Raw genomic sequence first — 16,429 nt, 5'->3', positions numbered from 1 at the left:
GCATGCAGCTCGGAAATCATAGGAATATTGAATTTTCCCTCTGACAGCGACAATCGTCCCAATTAATATGCACACTGTAAAGCAATTACATGAATATGCGATATCGCCGAGCTTTGTGCATTGGCACACGTAGTAAATACCCACTATGTACTCCGCGACACATTTCATTAATTTATTCGCTTTTTATTTTCACTCACCTATAAACATTCTGAGGGGGTGGAAATGATGATAAGTAATCCAATTTTCGTGGACGAGCACAATCCACCAGGCACACTATCAATAGGTTTCGAAATGCCCTCTTTTCACTACTGATCTAATTTTTTATCGGACTGGGACTCGAAAACAAGAAAAATCCCTACCGCACTACCGAATGGAAATACACACAATTTCTCCTTTGTTTGAAATCTAAGTTCCTCAAAAATAGAATCAATGCGTAAATCGCGAGCGGCAATAGTCAGTGGGAGTAGAAGATCACGTTCGGAAAAATCGTCTTTCCTCCTTTTGCCAGGAAAACACCACAATCCGAGTAAAATCGATATTTTTCCTTTGTCAAGCCACTTATCTAGTATTTAGCGAATTCGCTTTGCCAAGTTCAAAATTTCTCCTTAGCCGTGACCGGAACGTAGTCGTACGCAAAGATACTTGGCACTACTTTATAGTACGTCGAGAATTCTTACACGCCGACAGCTCTTGACAAGATCGCGATCGCGCGAGGGTGCAAACTTGCCTTGGCCAACGGTTGGGTTTTAATTGAAAGAAAAATTCTGCGATCGCGATCTTACGCGAGATCAAATAAATAAATTTCAACAGCAATAACAATACAACAATAAAAAATTATCTCGCCTTAGCGGCCGGTTTCTACTATATAGTAGTAGTAATTGTAGTAAAAAAACAACACGATGGGGCCAGATAGTACGCTCCGTAGGTTCATCAATGCAGCAATACAGGCTCAGTATCGGTGCGTATCCATAGTAAACTGCGCGGAGCTGTAGATGCTGGAAGCCATTGGTGGAAAGAGAAGGAAAATTAAATGTACTATTGGATACTGTATTTACACCGTGTATATACGAGAAAATGCACTGTGTCGGCACAGAGCGCGGTCTTACCGGTGTTGGTGAGAACTCTGGGGCTGGGGCGGCCTACGCATGGCCCCAACCGTTCTGCTTACCCACAGGCAGCGAGCTTTTCTTGAATGTTTACTATTACTACATATGCCTACACTTTATGGAATGGAAACGTTTGCAGTTATCGTATCTTCCATGGCAGTCGGAAAGATTGTTTCTAGAACTTGTTTACAGACCTAGTGTCTAGTGTGAGAATTCCGAGCAGTTTTATGAGATTTGAAGGTAGTTTTCAGTTCAGAGAGATAATACCCCAAAGAACTTGCTGAGCCTATTGTTCCAAGATTAGAGGCTCTCAAAAGACTGGTCTGAAAATAGAAACCAAAACACTTGAATGAATCTTACAAAGATTTGTTCGAGTACAACTAGTATAGTCCGAATCTTTTCAAGGTCAATTTTTTTCTACACCAACTCAGCATAAATATGTGCTTCTCACGCCTCTTTATGTGAAGCGGCTTATCTACCTTTAAGTCATTTTAACTTAACTGGAGTGTTCTTATCACAAATCACGAGAAAGGATCGTTGATACACAATGAAAATTGAAGGAATATTCAATCTACCAAAACGTTAGATAATGGGGAAAAGTTTATAAGGTATCTCATAAATACCGAATATATGCTGCTTTATAGAATAAATTCAACCATACAGTTTCCTCCCTTCACTGTTCTCATATCCAAAGCCATTTTACACTGATAGAGAGACTCCTGGAAGGCTCAACGTGTCCACGAGTAGAGCGCTGTTTCTACGGATTCTACTAGCATCAAACTAGAAACCATTTCGAGAGATCAGTTGGCAACCAATCGATTGACAGTTTAGCAGTCGATTTGAAAGTAGCTAAAATAGACCACTCTCATGCAAGTGGACAATACTATCAAGGAATATTAGACAATTTTCAAAAGAAGAAGAAGAAACAGGTGTTGTTCGAAAAGGTGGAAGAAACAGGTGTTTACCGAAAGGGTAGAAGTTTCTTCGACTCTTCTTTTCCTTCTAGTCTAGAATTCTCATTCCAGAGTTTCTCATCTTGTCAGTTCATTCCCCTACTTGTTTTCGCATTTTTCGGCACTTTCCTTTCAGACTGAAAATGACTGTCAGAAGAAGCTTTCGCTAATAAAATAGGATGATAGGTGTATCTATAGATTACAATAGGCGAAACAAAAAATACTATCACTTTTTCCCTGATTACTTCCTGATCAGCGAAAGCATTAGCAGAAATCAACATTCATTCTTTGAATCAACTGCGCCAAGGATAACTTCTCAATGGACTTATGTGCGCAACGGCTTCAAAAACACTTTCTGAAGATTCGTTAACCAATCTTTTAAATATAAAGTACCTCATACCCAGATGCTTGGGTGATGTTTTTGAGCTCCCACTAAGAGCCGTAAGAGACTCATGAAGGATAGGTGGAGGAACATCCCCGAGGAATTGTCGTTACACCTGCATCCTTGGTACTATCCTGGAGGAAATTTCTTGGTGAAGACCCAATTGCTAATGACCGATACACGTTGGGACACACTGGAAGCCCCCGGAGCGGTCGAAAACTCTTTGTTGACGTCAATAGAGTACACCCATTCCTGACTACTGCAGCCCAATCCCTTATAAACGATGCGTAGTAAAACCTTCAACGGAAAACAAAAATTACTGGGGAGATAGTAAGGATGGAGTACGAATTGGCAGCCCAAAAATGCTCCGCTCGCCGCATCGCCTAACGAAAAAAGCAGCGAAACCTGAAACACCTGACGAGACATCGGTAGTGAAGTAAAGAAAAAGAGTTGAAAAGTGATATACCACGCGGGACGACGACGGCAATATACAGTACCACGCAGTGCTGTTGTTCCGAAAAGACACACAGTGAAAAAAAGGGGGGGGGGGAGAACGGTGCACTGCGCGTTGTTCTTGCGAAAGCCGAAAAGGAATGGCTTATCAAGAAATGTGCGGAAGTTGCCAAGCGCATGCAGTTTGCAATGTTCTTCCAGAAAAGCTTCAGCAAAGGCATGAAAAACGGACTGATGGAGCTGCAAGAACTTCTGGATCGTATTTCTACTACATGCAGACTTGAGGAGCAACAGAATATGCGCGAAAAGCAAAGCAGAAGCAGCTGACCCTCCCGCTGAGAGCATCGTTAGCGACAAATAGACCGTTGATAGCTTGTTGAAAGGCGAGTTAGAGAAAATACGAAACGAGGAAGGCACCCCCACCCCAGGGTTCCAAAGGAGAAGGCGAAAAGGGATCAGACGGCATCAATTCACCCCGTCGTCAGAAAAACGTCTGCCTAAAATTCCCTTTGTTGAAGTCCTCAGCAATATCCGTTATTGTATCAATCCCGAAGATCGCGAAGACCGAAAATTGCAGGGATCCTCATTGAATTAAACCCGAAGTTCAAGCGTTTGATTTCTTGCTTGAAATAGCAGCGAGAGCAGGACTCGTAGTTTTAAACTCCGAATCCACCCCAACATTCCGGCGTCCAGTCTGCGGGGAACGCACTCGCGACGTAACCTTTGCGTTGAAATCACAGGTATCGCTGGTGTACGGTTGGCGGGTTCTGGAAGACTTCTCGGCAAGCGACCATCAATCGAGGAGGCTCCGCAGCAAAATAAACAGAAGCAAAGCTTGTTGCTGCTAGAACCTGGTCAACCAGGTAAATGGAGGCGCGGGAGAGTGCACTGGAAAAACCGAAGTAGTCATCCTAACTAAAAAGAGAATCCCGACCAAGTCGATAATCGAGTCAAAACCAACGTTTAAGTACCTTCGGCTGACCTTCGACGCAAAGATGAGCTTTCTCAAGCAAATCAAAGTAGCAGCGGACAAGACTGCAAACATTCGGGGTCTTATGTCTAGCAGGCTACGTCGTCTAATTAATACAACGCAGTCTGCCCTGCCTTATGCAAGTACAGAGACGCAGAGCTGCTAAATGAGAATGGCTGTTTTCAGTCTTGGCTGCTCAAGATTAGGCAGGCACGATCTTATGATTATTTATTCTGCAATGGGGTTGTGTACGACGCCGAACACATTTTTTCTTCCTATTGAAACAACAACAAAAAGTCGGAAACCTGTGCTTCAGGCGGGTACATCTTTGGTTCATTTATACATAGCTCGTAATTTATCATCATCATCATCAACGGCGCAACAACCGGTATCCGGTCTAGGCCTGCCTTAATAAGGAACTCCAGACATCCCGGTTTTGCGCCGAGGTCCACCAATTCGATATCCCTAAAAGCTGTCTGGCGTCCTGGCCCACGCCATCGCTCCATCTTAGGCAGGGTCTGCCTCGTCTTCTTTTCCTACCATAGATATTGCCCTTATAGACTTTCCGGGTGGGATCATCTTCATCCATACGGATTAAGTGACCCGCCCACCGTAACCTATTGAGCCGGATTTTATCCACAACCGTACGGTCATGGTATCGCTCATAGATTTCGTCATTGTGTAGGCTACGGAATCGTCCATCCTCATGTAGGGGGCCAAAAATTCTTCGGAGGATTCTTCTCTCGAACGCGGCCAAGAGTTCGCAATTTTTCTTGCTAAGAACCCAAGTTTCCGAGGAATACATGAGGACTGGCAAGATCATAGTCTTGTACAGTAAGAGCTTTGACCCTATGGTGAGACGTTTCGAGCGGAACAGTCTTTGTAAGCTGAAGTAGGCTCTGTTGGCTGACAACAACCGTGCGCGGATTTCCTCATCGTAGTTGTTATCGGTTGTGATTTTCGACCCTAGATAGGAGAAATTGTCAACGGTCTCAAAGTTGTATTCCCCTATCCTTATTCGTAATTCTCGTAATTTATATATGTTGAAAATACCCGATATTCATTTCGATGTGGTACTGACATTTTATCTCTTAGGGAGTCCTAATTTGACGCAAAAGAGGCAACTTTGGCCTACTGTAACTGCTTTGTCGATAATAACCGAATTTCACCAAACTTTCCAGGATGCTATTTCATATTAAGATCTGGGATGAACTCAAGGGCGGTTGGTAGTAACTTTTCAAAATATATTAACATACTATTCTTAATTTTATTTGAGCTTATATCGGTATTTCATGATTTTTTTTCATATTTCTCTGGTGTGTAGTCTCTTATTAAAGTGCATGCGTGGTCGTTCATAGTTGCCATGCTTCCACTAAACTTCATGTCAATAGGTGCGTGTGATAGACAGATATACAGTAAACCGCTTTTCATAAGGGTTTGTTTCCAAAAGACCCTAAAAAGCGACCGAACGATCAACTAAGAAGAGTGACTTTCATAATTGGACAATTTGAACGAATTTCTCATCCATGCACGGAGCTCGTCAATTGTAAAGAAGATGGGGCAAACAAGGAAAAACTTACGCTTGGTAGTCTTGTTGCGTACATCAAATTTGAAGCCAGGTTGGATTACTTACCTGAAAAAAAAAGAAAAAAACAATTATATAAGGATAGTATACTGAATTATATTTATGTATGTTAATTACCATAAGAAATAATGTCTCGTCATGACAGAGATACATATTTAAATGTTAAGCCAAATTTCAGTTAGCGCTTTAAAGAAATAAAGAATAAAGAGAATCCCTTAAATCCTGGACATGCGGATAGCTGAGTGGTTAAAGTACGAGCTGTCATACGGAAGGTCGCGGTTCAAATCTCACTGGTGGCGATGGAATTTGTATCGTGATTTGATGTCGGATACCAGCTGACTCAGCTGTGAATGAGTACCTGAATTAAACTAGGGTAATAATATCAAGCAAGCCCAATGCTGACCACATTGCCTTCTACAGTGGACTGTAGTGTACCGTTACGCGGGGTGTTAGATTTGTGCATTTAAGTCCCTAAATCTTATTTCTAAAAACTAACCTGGATATCTTCATGTTCATCTTCGTCAGATAAGCGCAGGTATATGTACATGGGCCAGACAACAACAAAGTGTTGATAAGCCAGCAATAGGTTCATCGAGTAATATTCACGAATAAGTTTTTTCAACGTGTTGAAATTGAGCATGTTCTTTTAGGACATATTATTACCCGGAACAAAAAAAAGACATTTGACTGCGATTAGGTCACTCAATATCGAATAGCATATGCAACAAACGAAGTCAAGAATTAAGCTTGCACCATTAGAACAGATCGTCAGTGCTGGCTATTATTCGATAATGAAGGGCCCCAGAGGAAATGGCATCGAAAGTGAAGTAGAGTCAGCTGAAAGAAGGAATCAGGACGGTCATAGCGAAAACCACCGAACGAGAACGTCAACCTCGACGTAATAACAAAAGTGTCAGCCAGCTTTTAATCCACCACTAGGAATTAAATTAGATACGCGGAACAGATCAAAACTCGCTGGGCTTAAAATATTGAGGAGCTACACCATGTCATCAGAGGGCATGCAAGTTCACACACTTAAACCAGCTAAAAAGATGCTTCAGAATCGTCCCAGCTAGTGGCCTATGCGGCATGATCGAAAAAGAGTGCGCAGATCATGCTTGCCAACGAAATTTATTACTTTATACTGCCAATTTATGGGATGAGCTAGCAGTCGCCATCCAGGACAAGGCCCCAGTGCGCAGGTCATGTAAGTGTATAAGTCTTAACTAGCTTACCCCTTAACATTGCAATGATTGTCATAACTCTGCATTGCATAACTACTTATGGATTCCATCCTTCTTCCTCCTTTAGGATTTGCTTCTTCAGACTCCTATTTAATACATTCACAAGCTTCTGAAACACAGGGTGCGATTCCTTATTTAAAGTTAGATCACAGCAACCCACTAATTTGTTGTGTTCAAATGTTTTAAAAAGCCCGAAATATTCGTTAAGTAAAACGGACAGAGAGGGAATATTTAGACATCAAACAAGTTGCACCTCATCCGCACATGGCTCACTACCCCCAACCTCCAACGACCTTCCTCCCTCCTTACTTGTGCTTGCTTGCTTTATACCGACGACCTTAAACTATTTCCCGCTGTATCGCGGCTATAGACTCTGTGCGTGGGTTCGTTGGTGCTTTGCTAATGGTTTAGTCCTAAATGTGAGAAAGTGTCATTCTATGCGCTTCCTTCTCCTACTCCCTTAACGGACATACCTTACCATATCAGAACTCTACTCAAAACCTCGGAGTCACTTTTGATATTAAGCTCCGCTTTAACACCCATTTCCTCGCTCCTCCTCTGATTTTGACTCCATCCAACTCTCCTTAGCTCTCTTCAATTTCCTTGTAAGGACTATACTCGGGTGTTGCTCCTTAATTTGGAACACCTCCCCGTAACTGTGATTGTTTTGCATTGTTGATTGTGCAAAGCAAATTCAACCGTTCCCTCTTCTTTAAGAAAAACGCTTTCTGAACCTCCCTTCCAACAACAGCGTAGTACCTAGTTGAATTTATGCAATTTCTTGAATCTTTTCTCGAATCTGATAAACTGCTCCGCCTCTAAGGACATCACCTACTCTCCTGCGTCTTATTATAATGCTACGTAAGCACTTGCAACGTGCTTTTCTTGGAGCTCGAAGTCTACTTACATTCTTCGATTCCTAGACTTTGCCTAAGTTACATAGCATAACTGCTTGGTCCTTTAAACTTCTTTAAGTAGTTTTTTAGCATAGGTTAAAATTATTGCTTTCTGCTCTTCCTGAGGGCAATGAGTAACTGGAATTCACTCTGTTTATTGTTCTTTAAATAAATAAATAAATAAGAATAGGAACGGAACGGATAGGGGGCCAATGTAGAACCGAAAGCAACGACAGGATACACCTTATAATCTTGAGTAGTGGGTTCAAACCCCACATTGGGCGCTGTTATAGATATTCCTCATAAATAAGCGAAATGTGTATATTAGACCCCTGATCAGCTACATAATACCCCTAAAAAGGAGGAGCGTTTTAAAAGCTACCTAAGGAACATATTGAAAAGGATCCGCATCATATGTAAATGAAGCGAATCCTTAGCTAAATTATGGAAAATTTAGGAATATTATGCATTAAATGGGAGAAAACACTAGAGCTGACATTGTGAAGCAGTATCTGATGAGTTACCTCTGCTCTGGGCGAAACCATAAGCCACTTTTTTGAATTTTTGGGTGTTTAGCTCAAGAAAAGAGAGGCCATGGACCGCAAATGTGGGAGAAAATTTCTTCACAATTTATCTGGTCATATATAAACTGAATGCGGACTGAGATTAAATGGTTGGCGGAATGGAAAATCGTGATTTTGTTGAGAAGGTCACGCTTTTTGACAGTGTTCGCGAGAAACGCTATAACTCTGTAACGGCGAAAGATAGAGTACCTATTCCATGGACCAATTATCCTCAAACAATCGGTACTATCCACCATTAAAATTTGTACTATCATCAACGGGACACCCTGTATAGTCGAAAAACCTTAGAAATTTTCCGAAGTTCCACTTAAATCGCTACATGGGAAAATTGGAGGGTTTGACAGGAACAAAACAGGTGCCTAATAAAAACTAGGATATGCGAAAACGGCGGGCAGGGACGTTCGACGGTGGCAGTCCATACTTACCAAAATAGAGGCTCGTTTCACAAATGATTGTAGCGCTCCAGTATCTATTTTGTTTCCAGAATGTGTAACAACATTGCATTGCAATAGTTTCAAATATTAACGATCGGGTGTTTATAATCAAATCCTAAGCTATGAGGAAAAAAATTCATTGAAACATATTTCAGTTTATTCATTTGAGATTCAGTCATTTACCAGTAAATAATTGATTATCAAGCGGACTGATAGTGGCGTTCCTAATAGATGTTTTCATGACTCTTCGTTTCGAAAAAAGTGGACACCTGTTTTTTTTTAAACCCACAATGCTCCCTATTGAAATTTTCTCTCTATATTGACTTTCGGATAAATAATGTGGAGGTTTTATTTTGACGCACTGTACACTTATGCCAGAAATCAAACACACATTTCTGTGTAAACATATGCGTTCCACGCTCGCATGTTAGCTCATCGATTTCAGCGATGAGTGTAGAAGCAAGTCGGCCTACAAATGTATTGAGGAAAATACTATAATTAAGTGAATACTTAGCGAAGGTCATTAGTTCGATGCCCCACACGCGTTCGCCACACCAGTCAGCTGAACGTTGTACACAATTATTAGATGTGGAAAGCAGCCAGCTAACGCCATCGGACTAACAAGCTGTCAGAGAGCGACATTATGCCAGCTAGTGTGGAATCTAGCACGGCATCAGTGCTAGTGAACCCAGCTAGAACCTGGCGGCAACTTTCGTACATCTGGAAGCAACATATGTACGAGCGAGGGCCAGAAGCATCTTCTCACCTACTAAGAGGGTGCGCAAGCAAATCAGGTGAGACGAAAGCGAGTGGCTACAACTATACTAGCTTCAACATGCCGTCCAGACATGAATGTGCCGGCTCGACTAGCTGGGATGGCTCACAATGGCACATTCATTTGTGAGCTCCACTCACCTGAACAAAAGTGCAAAAAAACTGGAGGAATAGTAACAGAAGTCAAGAAGAAAACGAAAACACATCCAACGATCGCCTATGTGCTCATAGTATCGTTGCCACCATCATCGCCAGCCGGTTTGGAGCACATACTTGGGGTCGAACACATGTTACTCAAGGCTATGATGTAATTTCATTATCAAAAGCTCTCGATTTTATTGTTATACGGATACACTCATCCATAGACTCATGAACGCTCTGTAAAAAGCGCTACCCTGGCTGACGTGTCTCCAATAGTGGCTATCTCCATTCACACATCAAATACGGCAAGTTGTCTGATATAAAGTGATTTGACGGTGGCTGGTTTGAAACAGTCGAAGGCGGAACCTTCAGGGCAAAGTGATCCTTGAATAATAATGACTACGAAGCACGTGCCAAGTTGAATAAATAAGGCATGTACATAAGAGTCTCACATACTTTTACTCGTTTTATCTAACTACCAGACATTTGAAGCCTTGAATTCTTAATATGGTTCGATTTGAAAGGAAGAGTATTGCACTGCTTAATTTCGGCCCCATGAAGTTGAAAACTAATTAGATAATCTCTATTAAACATTAATCATGAAATTCCACTTTATAATCGCTATGAAGTGGGGAGTGGAGAAATATAAAGTAAACCATTATGCATATGTCTATTGCAATGCATATAATAAATGCGAAATCATAAAGAGCTGGAGAACAGAATTATGGAAAACGTTCCTGAATTTGTCTTTGATTAGTCATTACTGCAAAAAAAACCGAAAGGGCGCAGAAACCAAGCACCTAAGTGCGAAAGTGATCATTGACTCGTGATCACAAATCACATATCTGGGAAAGTGGATAAGGTTTTTCAGAAATGCTGGATGTTAAGCGTTTTCCGAACCACGAGTCTTATCCTCTTGGCTCTGGAAATCACAGCAGATAGAGCATACAATTTGCAAACACAAAATACCGCGATAACGTCGAAGCTATGTATATCAATCGAAGCAAAAAATAATCATGGCGTGATCTTCACAGCCCTGAAATGAGATCCGAAATGACGTACAGACGTTGAAAAGAATCATATTCAAGGCCAACCCACCATGTTTCCCTAATATTTTACCATTGAGGCAACCCTACCAGCGAACAAGCTATCTTTCAAGCAATTAATGCACAGGTTGGAAAATTTCTAATTGAACCAGTCTCCTAAAAATAACTAGATCCTGAATCGGAATAGTTACAGATTTTCAATAAGTACTTGAGGTATTTGCCTAGTTTCGAGTGGAAAATTTAAGGGTATTTTTGGGATTAAGTTAACTAGAAACTGCGTAGACAATTGAGGAATTGCTTTTGTATTGTATTGTATTATATAACGTACTATTGAAAGTTAATAATAGCCGCTCCCGCGATATCAACGATGCAGGAAAGTTATAGCCGACTTTGCGGCAAGACTTCGTTCAACTAAGTTGTATGAAATCAAAACAAGTCGAGAAATCGGGAGCTGGGCGCTTCAGGTAGGAAAGGTTTTGTGTTTACCTTTGTGAAGAATGATAAGTGTGTGACAGTTCCGTGCGTACATAGTTAGAAATTCAATTCCTCTCTATTTTTTGCACAAATAATTTAATCTGGAATGGAAAGCACTGTATTGATAGGAGTCATACACTTCACACCAGAAGTTCAATATTATTAGCAAATGCGAAGAAGACAGCCTACAACAGGTACAAAATGTCGGGAAACCGGAAACTGGATGCTTCAGGTATGAAAGGTTTTGTGTATTTCTTTTATAAAGACATTTGAGTGTGCATTTCTCCCACTAGTATGTATCACGTAATATATACATATATTATGTGAGAAAATCCACTTTCGTGTGATATTGACATTTAAAGTGTTGAATTAGCAAAGGAGCGGCAACTTTGAACTATTATAACTTTGTTAGTAATAGTATGATTTCCACCATACTTGGCAGGATCATGCTCTATGTTCTAGCCTATATTGGTGTTAGGATGAATTTTAAGGGGGGCCCTTGAAGCCAAATTATAGTAATATAGTATTATTAACTTTATATGAGCAGATATTGGCATCAAAAGTATTTCGGAGCCTAGGCACCATATAGCCTCTTGATTTTTTTCCGATTTTCGGTTCAGTAGTTTCTGAGAATGGGTCCATTAAATAAAATATCACTTTCAATCCCCTGCACTCCCCACCTTCCCAAAATATGTCAAAACTAAGATTTGATACCCCACATGACTATGATTGGTGAAAAAAAATTAACCCCCTTTTTGCATTTATGGAGTCCCCCCTTAAATTCGACATAGAATGATGTAACTCACTGTATGCTTGAGCGTTCACAATTCCCACCTTTCCACCAAATTTGTTGTCAATCGCCATAGTCGCCTCCGAGAAAAATGCGTGTGAAAAACAGTAAACCGATTTTAATAAGGTTTTGTTTTACACAAACCCTTAGACAAGTCGGAATACCGAAGGCTCGCGCTTCTATCCGATGTATTATAGCTACAAATCCAACATATTTCTTCATATTTTTCCAAGCTAGAAGACATGCGTACACATTACAGTCATAGATATTATCCTCACCCTAAACAAACAAACTGCCTTTTTCCGATTACTGTACATAAATATGCACGTATATAAACTGATCATACCCACATTTCCGATTTACTTTGTGCACAAAAGCATACATATGTACATATATTGTACATACATTAAATACGGCTGATTTAATGTGCAAATATATTTATCTGAATTAGATACTACCCGCAAACTTCATTAGCACGCATATACTTTATACGTACATACACACAGGAGTAATTGATATTGACTAAAAAATTAAAACAAAATATTTCTTTGCGACCCCATTTATATGAATTCACTTCGTTGTGGTATTGACGAATTGATATGCGATGATAACGTCTTACGCGTTGTAAAATGCACGAGATTCACAAAAAGTGGCAAAGTTTCACCCCCTATAACTTTGCTAATAATAGTTGGATTCTCTTCAAACTTGACCAAATTGTACCATATGTTATGTTTGTGTGTCCTTTACAACAATGCCAAATTTTGCACCTCTGGGATGCATATAAGGGGGTTGCCGGGTAAATTTCTAAAATGTGGAAATATACTATTATTAACTTTATTTCTGCAGATATCGGAACCGAGGCCTAGATTTCGTGGAGATGCACCACTGTGATTTTCTCCGATTTTTCGGTTGGATAGGTTCTGAGAACGAAACCTGTTACACTTTTTGATGGTCATTGCACAGTACACAATTTTATTCCATTCCATTCACACGTATGGGGAGGCCCCCATAAACTCAACACAAAATAGTGCCACATGGTTGCTACATATAAAGGGAACAACAGACCACACGCTCTCACCAATTTTCATGACAATCGGTGCAACCGTTTCTGAATTAATTGACTGTGACAGACAGACAGACAAGGGTCCGTGATAGATGTCACTCTTATTAGCGATGTTTTAGCTGAGGATCTCCAGTGGTATGTCAGTGAAGAATATACACATAGCGACCACCAGGTCATCATGAGGTGACCATCAAACCATGCATGGTGCACGAATGAAATGGTTCCGGGCGAGAACTGAAAGGTGGGTAGCTAGTAAGTTTGACGAGGAGATTTTCGAAAAAATTCTGCAGCAAAATACAGCACAGAAGACAAAGTTTTATAGATCGGCGAAAAGTTGTGGCGAACATGTGACGCCCCCATGCCAAGGTGTGTTGTATCCCAGAAGGAAGTTCCAAACTTTTGGTGGAGCTCTGAAATCGGAGCATGTCGCAAGGTTTTCCTCAAGCCTAGAAGGCACAGTCAGCGAAATAGAAACCGATCTGGATTCGAGCAGCTACATGAAGAATACAAAAACGCTCGGAAGAAATTACATCTAACCATAATAAAAAGTAAAAGCGATCATTTTAAGCGACTATGTAAGAAAGCTGACTTGGAACCCTCGGGTGCCGCCTAGAAGACAATAATATCGAAAATCAAAGGCAAACGCTCCCCTGCTCTGCTTAATGGAATAGTAACGGATCTTTTCGCACAGAATGTGAGTACCGCTAACCTTCCCACTGTCAAGGCAGCAGTGAAAATAGCTCTAAATATGTTTGCCTTAAAGAAGGAGCATTTCCAACACAATAAAAGAAGCAGAAATTTACACTAGTCCTCAAGCCAAACAAACCTTTGGGGGAAGCTTCGTCCTACAGGCCGATATGCCTTCCAAATAATGCTGGCAAACTATTCGAATAAGTAATCTATAGATTTCTTAAAATTGCGAAAAAGGATGGCGGTCTTTCAGAGAATCGGTTCGGCTTTCAAAAGGGGAAGTCTACAACGGATGCAGTTGTCCTAGTAGCTGCGACCGCACTTGACAAGGACAAATGTTGTGCAGTGATCACACTCGATGTGAAGAACGCCTTCAATTCCACTAGATGGAGCAAACTACTTGAGTTCCTAATCAACGTAGGCGTGGCGAAGTAGCTTGGGGCGTATCGTTGCCGACTTCTTAATCGATGGAGTTCTCTGCTGCGAATCAAATAAAGGAATGAAATTATACCAAACGGCATGCGGAGTTCCACAAGGGTCCGTCCTAGAGCCACTCTTGTAGATTATTATGTATAACGGAATACTGACGCTAGACCTTCCTACTGGTGTGGCCTCCATTGCTTTTGCGAACGATATTGGTGTGACGGTTGCTGCACGACTTCTCGAAGTAGTTGAGCTTTATGCGAATAAAGCAGTCTATGAGATTAAATCCTGATTAGAGAATGCTGGTCTAAGAAGGAAGTAGTACTTAATACCAATCGAAGAAAGTGCACTTCCATGAAGATCAAAATCGGAACGCAAATAATTCTTTCGAAGCCTGCGCTTAAGTACTTAGGCGTAATAATTGATAAGAGGTTAAACTTCATCGGAGCGTTAGTTGCGAGAATGTTACCAAATGTAGGTGGCCCAAGACCGAGCCGTCGACTCCTTATTTCGAAGGTGGTCAGTTCGGTCCTACTGCATGCAGCCCCAGTATGGGCAGATGCACTGAAAAATACAGCAAATAAGAGAATAATTGGAGCTGCGTATCGCATAAGTGTACTCCAAACATGTTGTGCTTACAGAAAAATATTGTGATAGCAGAAATGGTCCCGATTGAGATTCTGGCAAAAGAAAGTCAACGACTTTACGATCGAGCGTATCTCACCGGAGAATCTCCTGCCCGTCGGCATCAGTTCGCACTGAAACTGTCGCGGAATGGTAGGAGAAGTGGGACGAGTCAAAAAAAGGCCACTGGACTCAGAATCATATGGGATATCCGGAAATCACGGCGAGGTAGGTTTCGACCTAACTCAATTCGCGGAAGCTATCGAGCATATCTGTATCGATTTGGGCGTGATGATTCACCGTTTTTTTCCATGGCCGGAGATTTGCAGCCCTTTGGGCTGCATTAGAAGCTTCAACCGGGGAGCACTTTACAGACCAAAAACATAATGAAACATATGGTGAAAGCAAACGGGATATGGACTGAAGTCGAAAAGGTGATTGCAGCCATCGGTAAGACGCTTAGGCAGGATGAAGTCAGCCGATAGAATGAACGCGACAGAAACATGAATGTTATCACAAGCGCAGAATAAATTCTAATTCAGCCCCGCGACGCAATACCAAAAGGGAGTCCCGCGGGGAGAGTGGATGGAGAAGGAGATGGTTTTAGTGGGTAAGAGTCGCACATAACCGTGTGGCAGGAGCCTGCGGTAACTTTTGAAGCTTTCCACCTTCCATCGGCAAACCAAACTGTCGTGCGGCAAGTCGCGGTTCAAATCTCACTGGTGGCAGTGGAATTTGTATCGTGATTTGACGTCGGATACCAGTCGACTCAGCTGTGAATGAGTACCTGAGTCAAATCCCGGTAATAATCTCGGGCGAGCGCAATGCTGTCCACATTGCCTCCTAGAGTACTCTAACTAACTAACTAACTAACTAACTAACTAACTAACTCTAACACACTTCAAGGCCCAGATCCAACATGGATTGTTGCGCCAACGATTATTATTATTATTATCGGGAAACCAAAAAAAAGACAGATCTCGACTCAATTCTAATATAGTTTTCTTTAACACAAAACCTTAAAACGGCTGAGGAAAGTGGATTCTTAATGAATGGAATTTTAATATTTCACGGGAATGTCAATTATTCTGGTTAATTATGACGTCAGCATTTTATTTGCATAGCGTAATCTGCAGTAAATTTGTGTGAAATTGATAAATGATAAATTTGACACTAATACCTGGATTTCCATAAGACTTGGCATGAATAAGTGCGATACTGTCCTCTATGACGGCAGTACTCCTAGGATGGGTTAAGAGGGGGTTTTTCTAAAGTTTTTTTTTAAAAGTCGGTAATATGCTATTAGTAAGTTTATTTGAGCAGATTTCGGAATGTGAGGGCTACACGACGTAGGATAACCTTATGCTCACCTATCCGGACTCACTGTAAGTTTATACATTTTATACATTTGGAGTAGTTACTAGCGCACGTTACAATTCACGTGAAAACGTGTGATACCCCACATGATTATATCCGATGAAAAACCAATTACACCCCCCCCCCCCCCACGTTCGTTCGAATCGGTGCAGCCGTTTTAGAGAAAAGTGCGTATGACAGGCAGACAGACAGTGACTCGATTTTAATAAGGTTTTGTTTTACGCAAAACCTTAAAAATGAAATATGTACGTTCGCTATGTTCCCTGGAGGCTTTTTTTTATTTTCCAAGTTCATAGAATTAGCAGTCGAATCACCACGCGGAGAAGGATGAAGGCGAGTCTCCCTCGCCTAAAAACGAAATGAGATATCCTAATTGATCCTTTAGGTTGGAAGTTGGGTAGGGGTAATAGATCAGAATCG

General features: G+C 41.2%; 1 protein-coding gene across 3 annotated transcripts in view; it reads right to left on the bottom strand.

The window, feature by feature from the left end:
* Nucleotides 1-16,429, bottom strand: part of LOC119649262 (NEDD8-specific protease 1) — a 326,154-nt gene that overhangs the window by 139,765 nt on the left and 169,960 nt on the right. Inside the window, exon 1 of one of the 3 annotated variants that reach the window (XM_038051365.1) lies at nt 198-834. The exons of the other annotated variants lie outside the window; for them this stretch is intronic. Within the exon in view, the coding sequence (XP_037907293.1) occupies nt 198-207 (10 nt within the window). The 5' untranslated portion in view covers nt 208-834. Of the gene's footprint in view, nt 1-197; nt 835-16,429 lie in introns of those variants that run through there. 3 annotated transcript variants of the gene reach the window in all.

This window comes from Hermetia illucens, chromosome 1 (genome assembly GCF_905115235.1).
Source record: "Hermetia illucens chromosome 1, iHerIll2.2.curated.20191125, whole genome shotgun sequence".
Classification (NCBI taxonomy): Eukaryota; Metazoa; Arthropoda; class Insecta; order Diptera; family Stratiomyidae; genus Hermetia; species Hermetia illucens.
The sequence above is the reverse complement of the archived record's forward strand: the minus strand, read 5'-3'. Positions and strand labels throughout refer to the sequence as shown.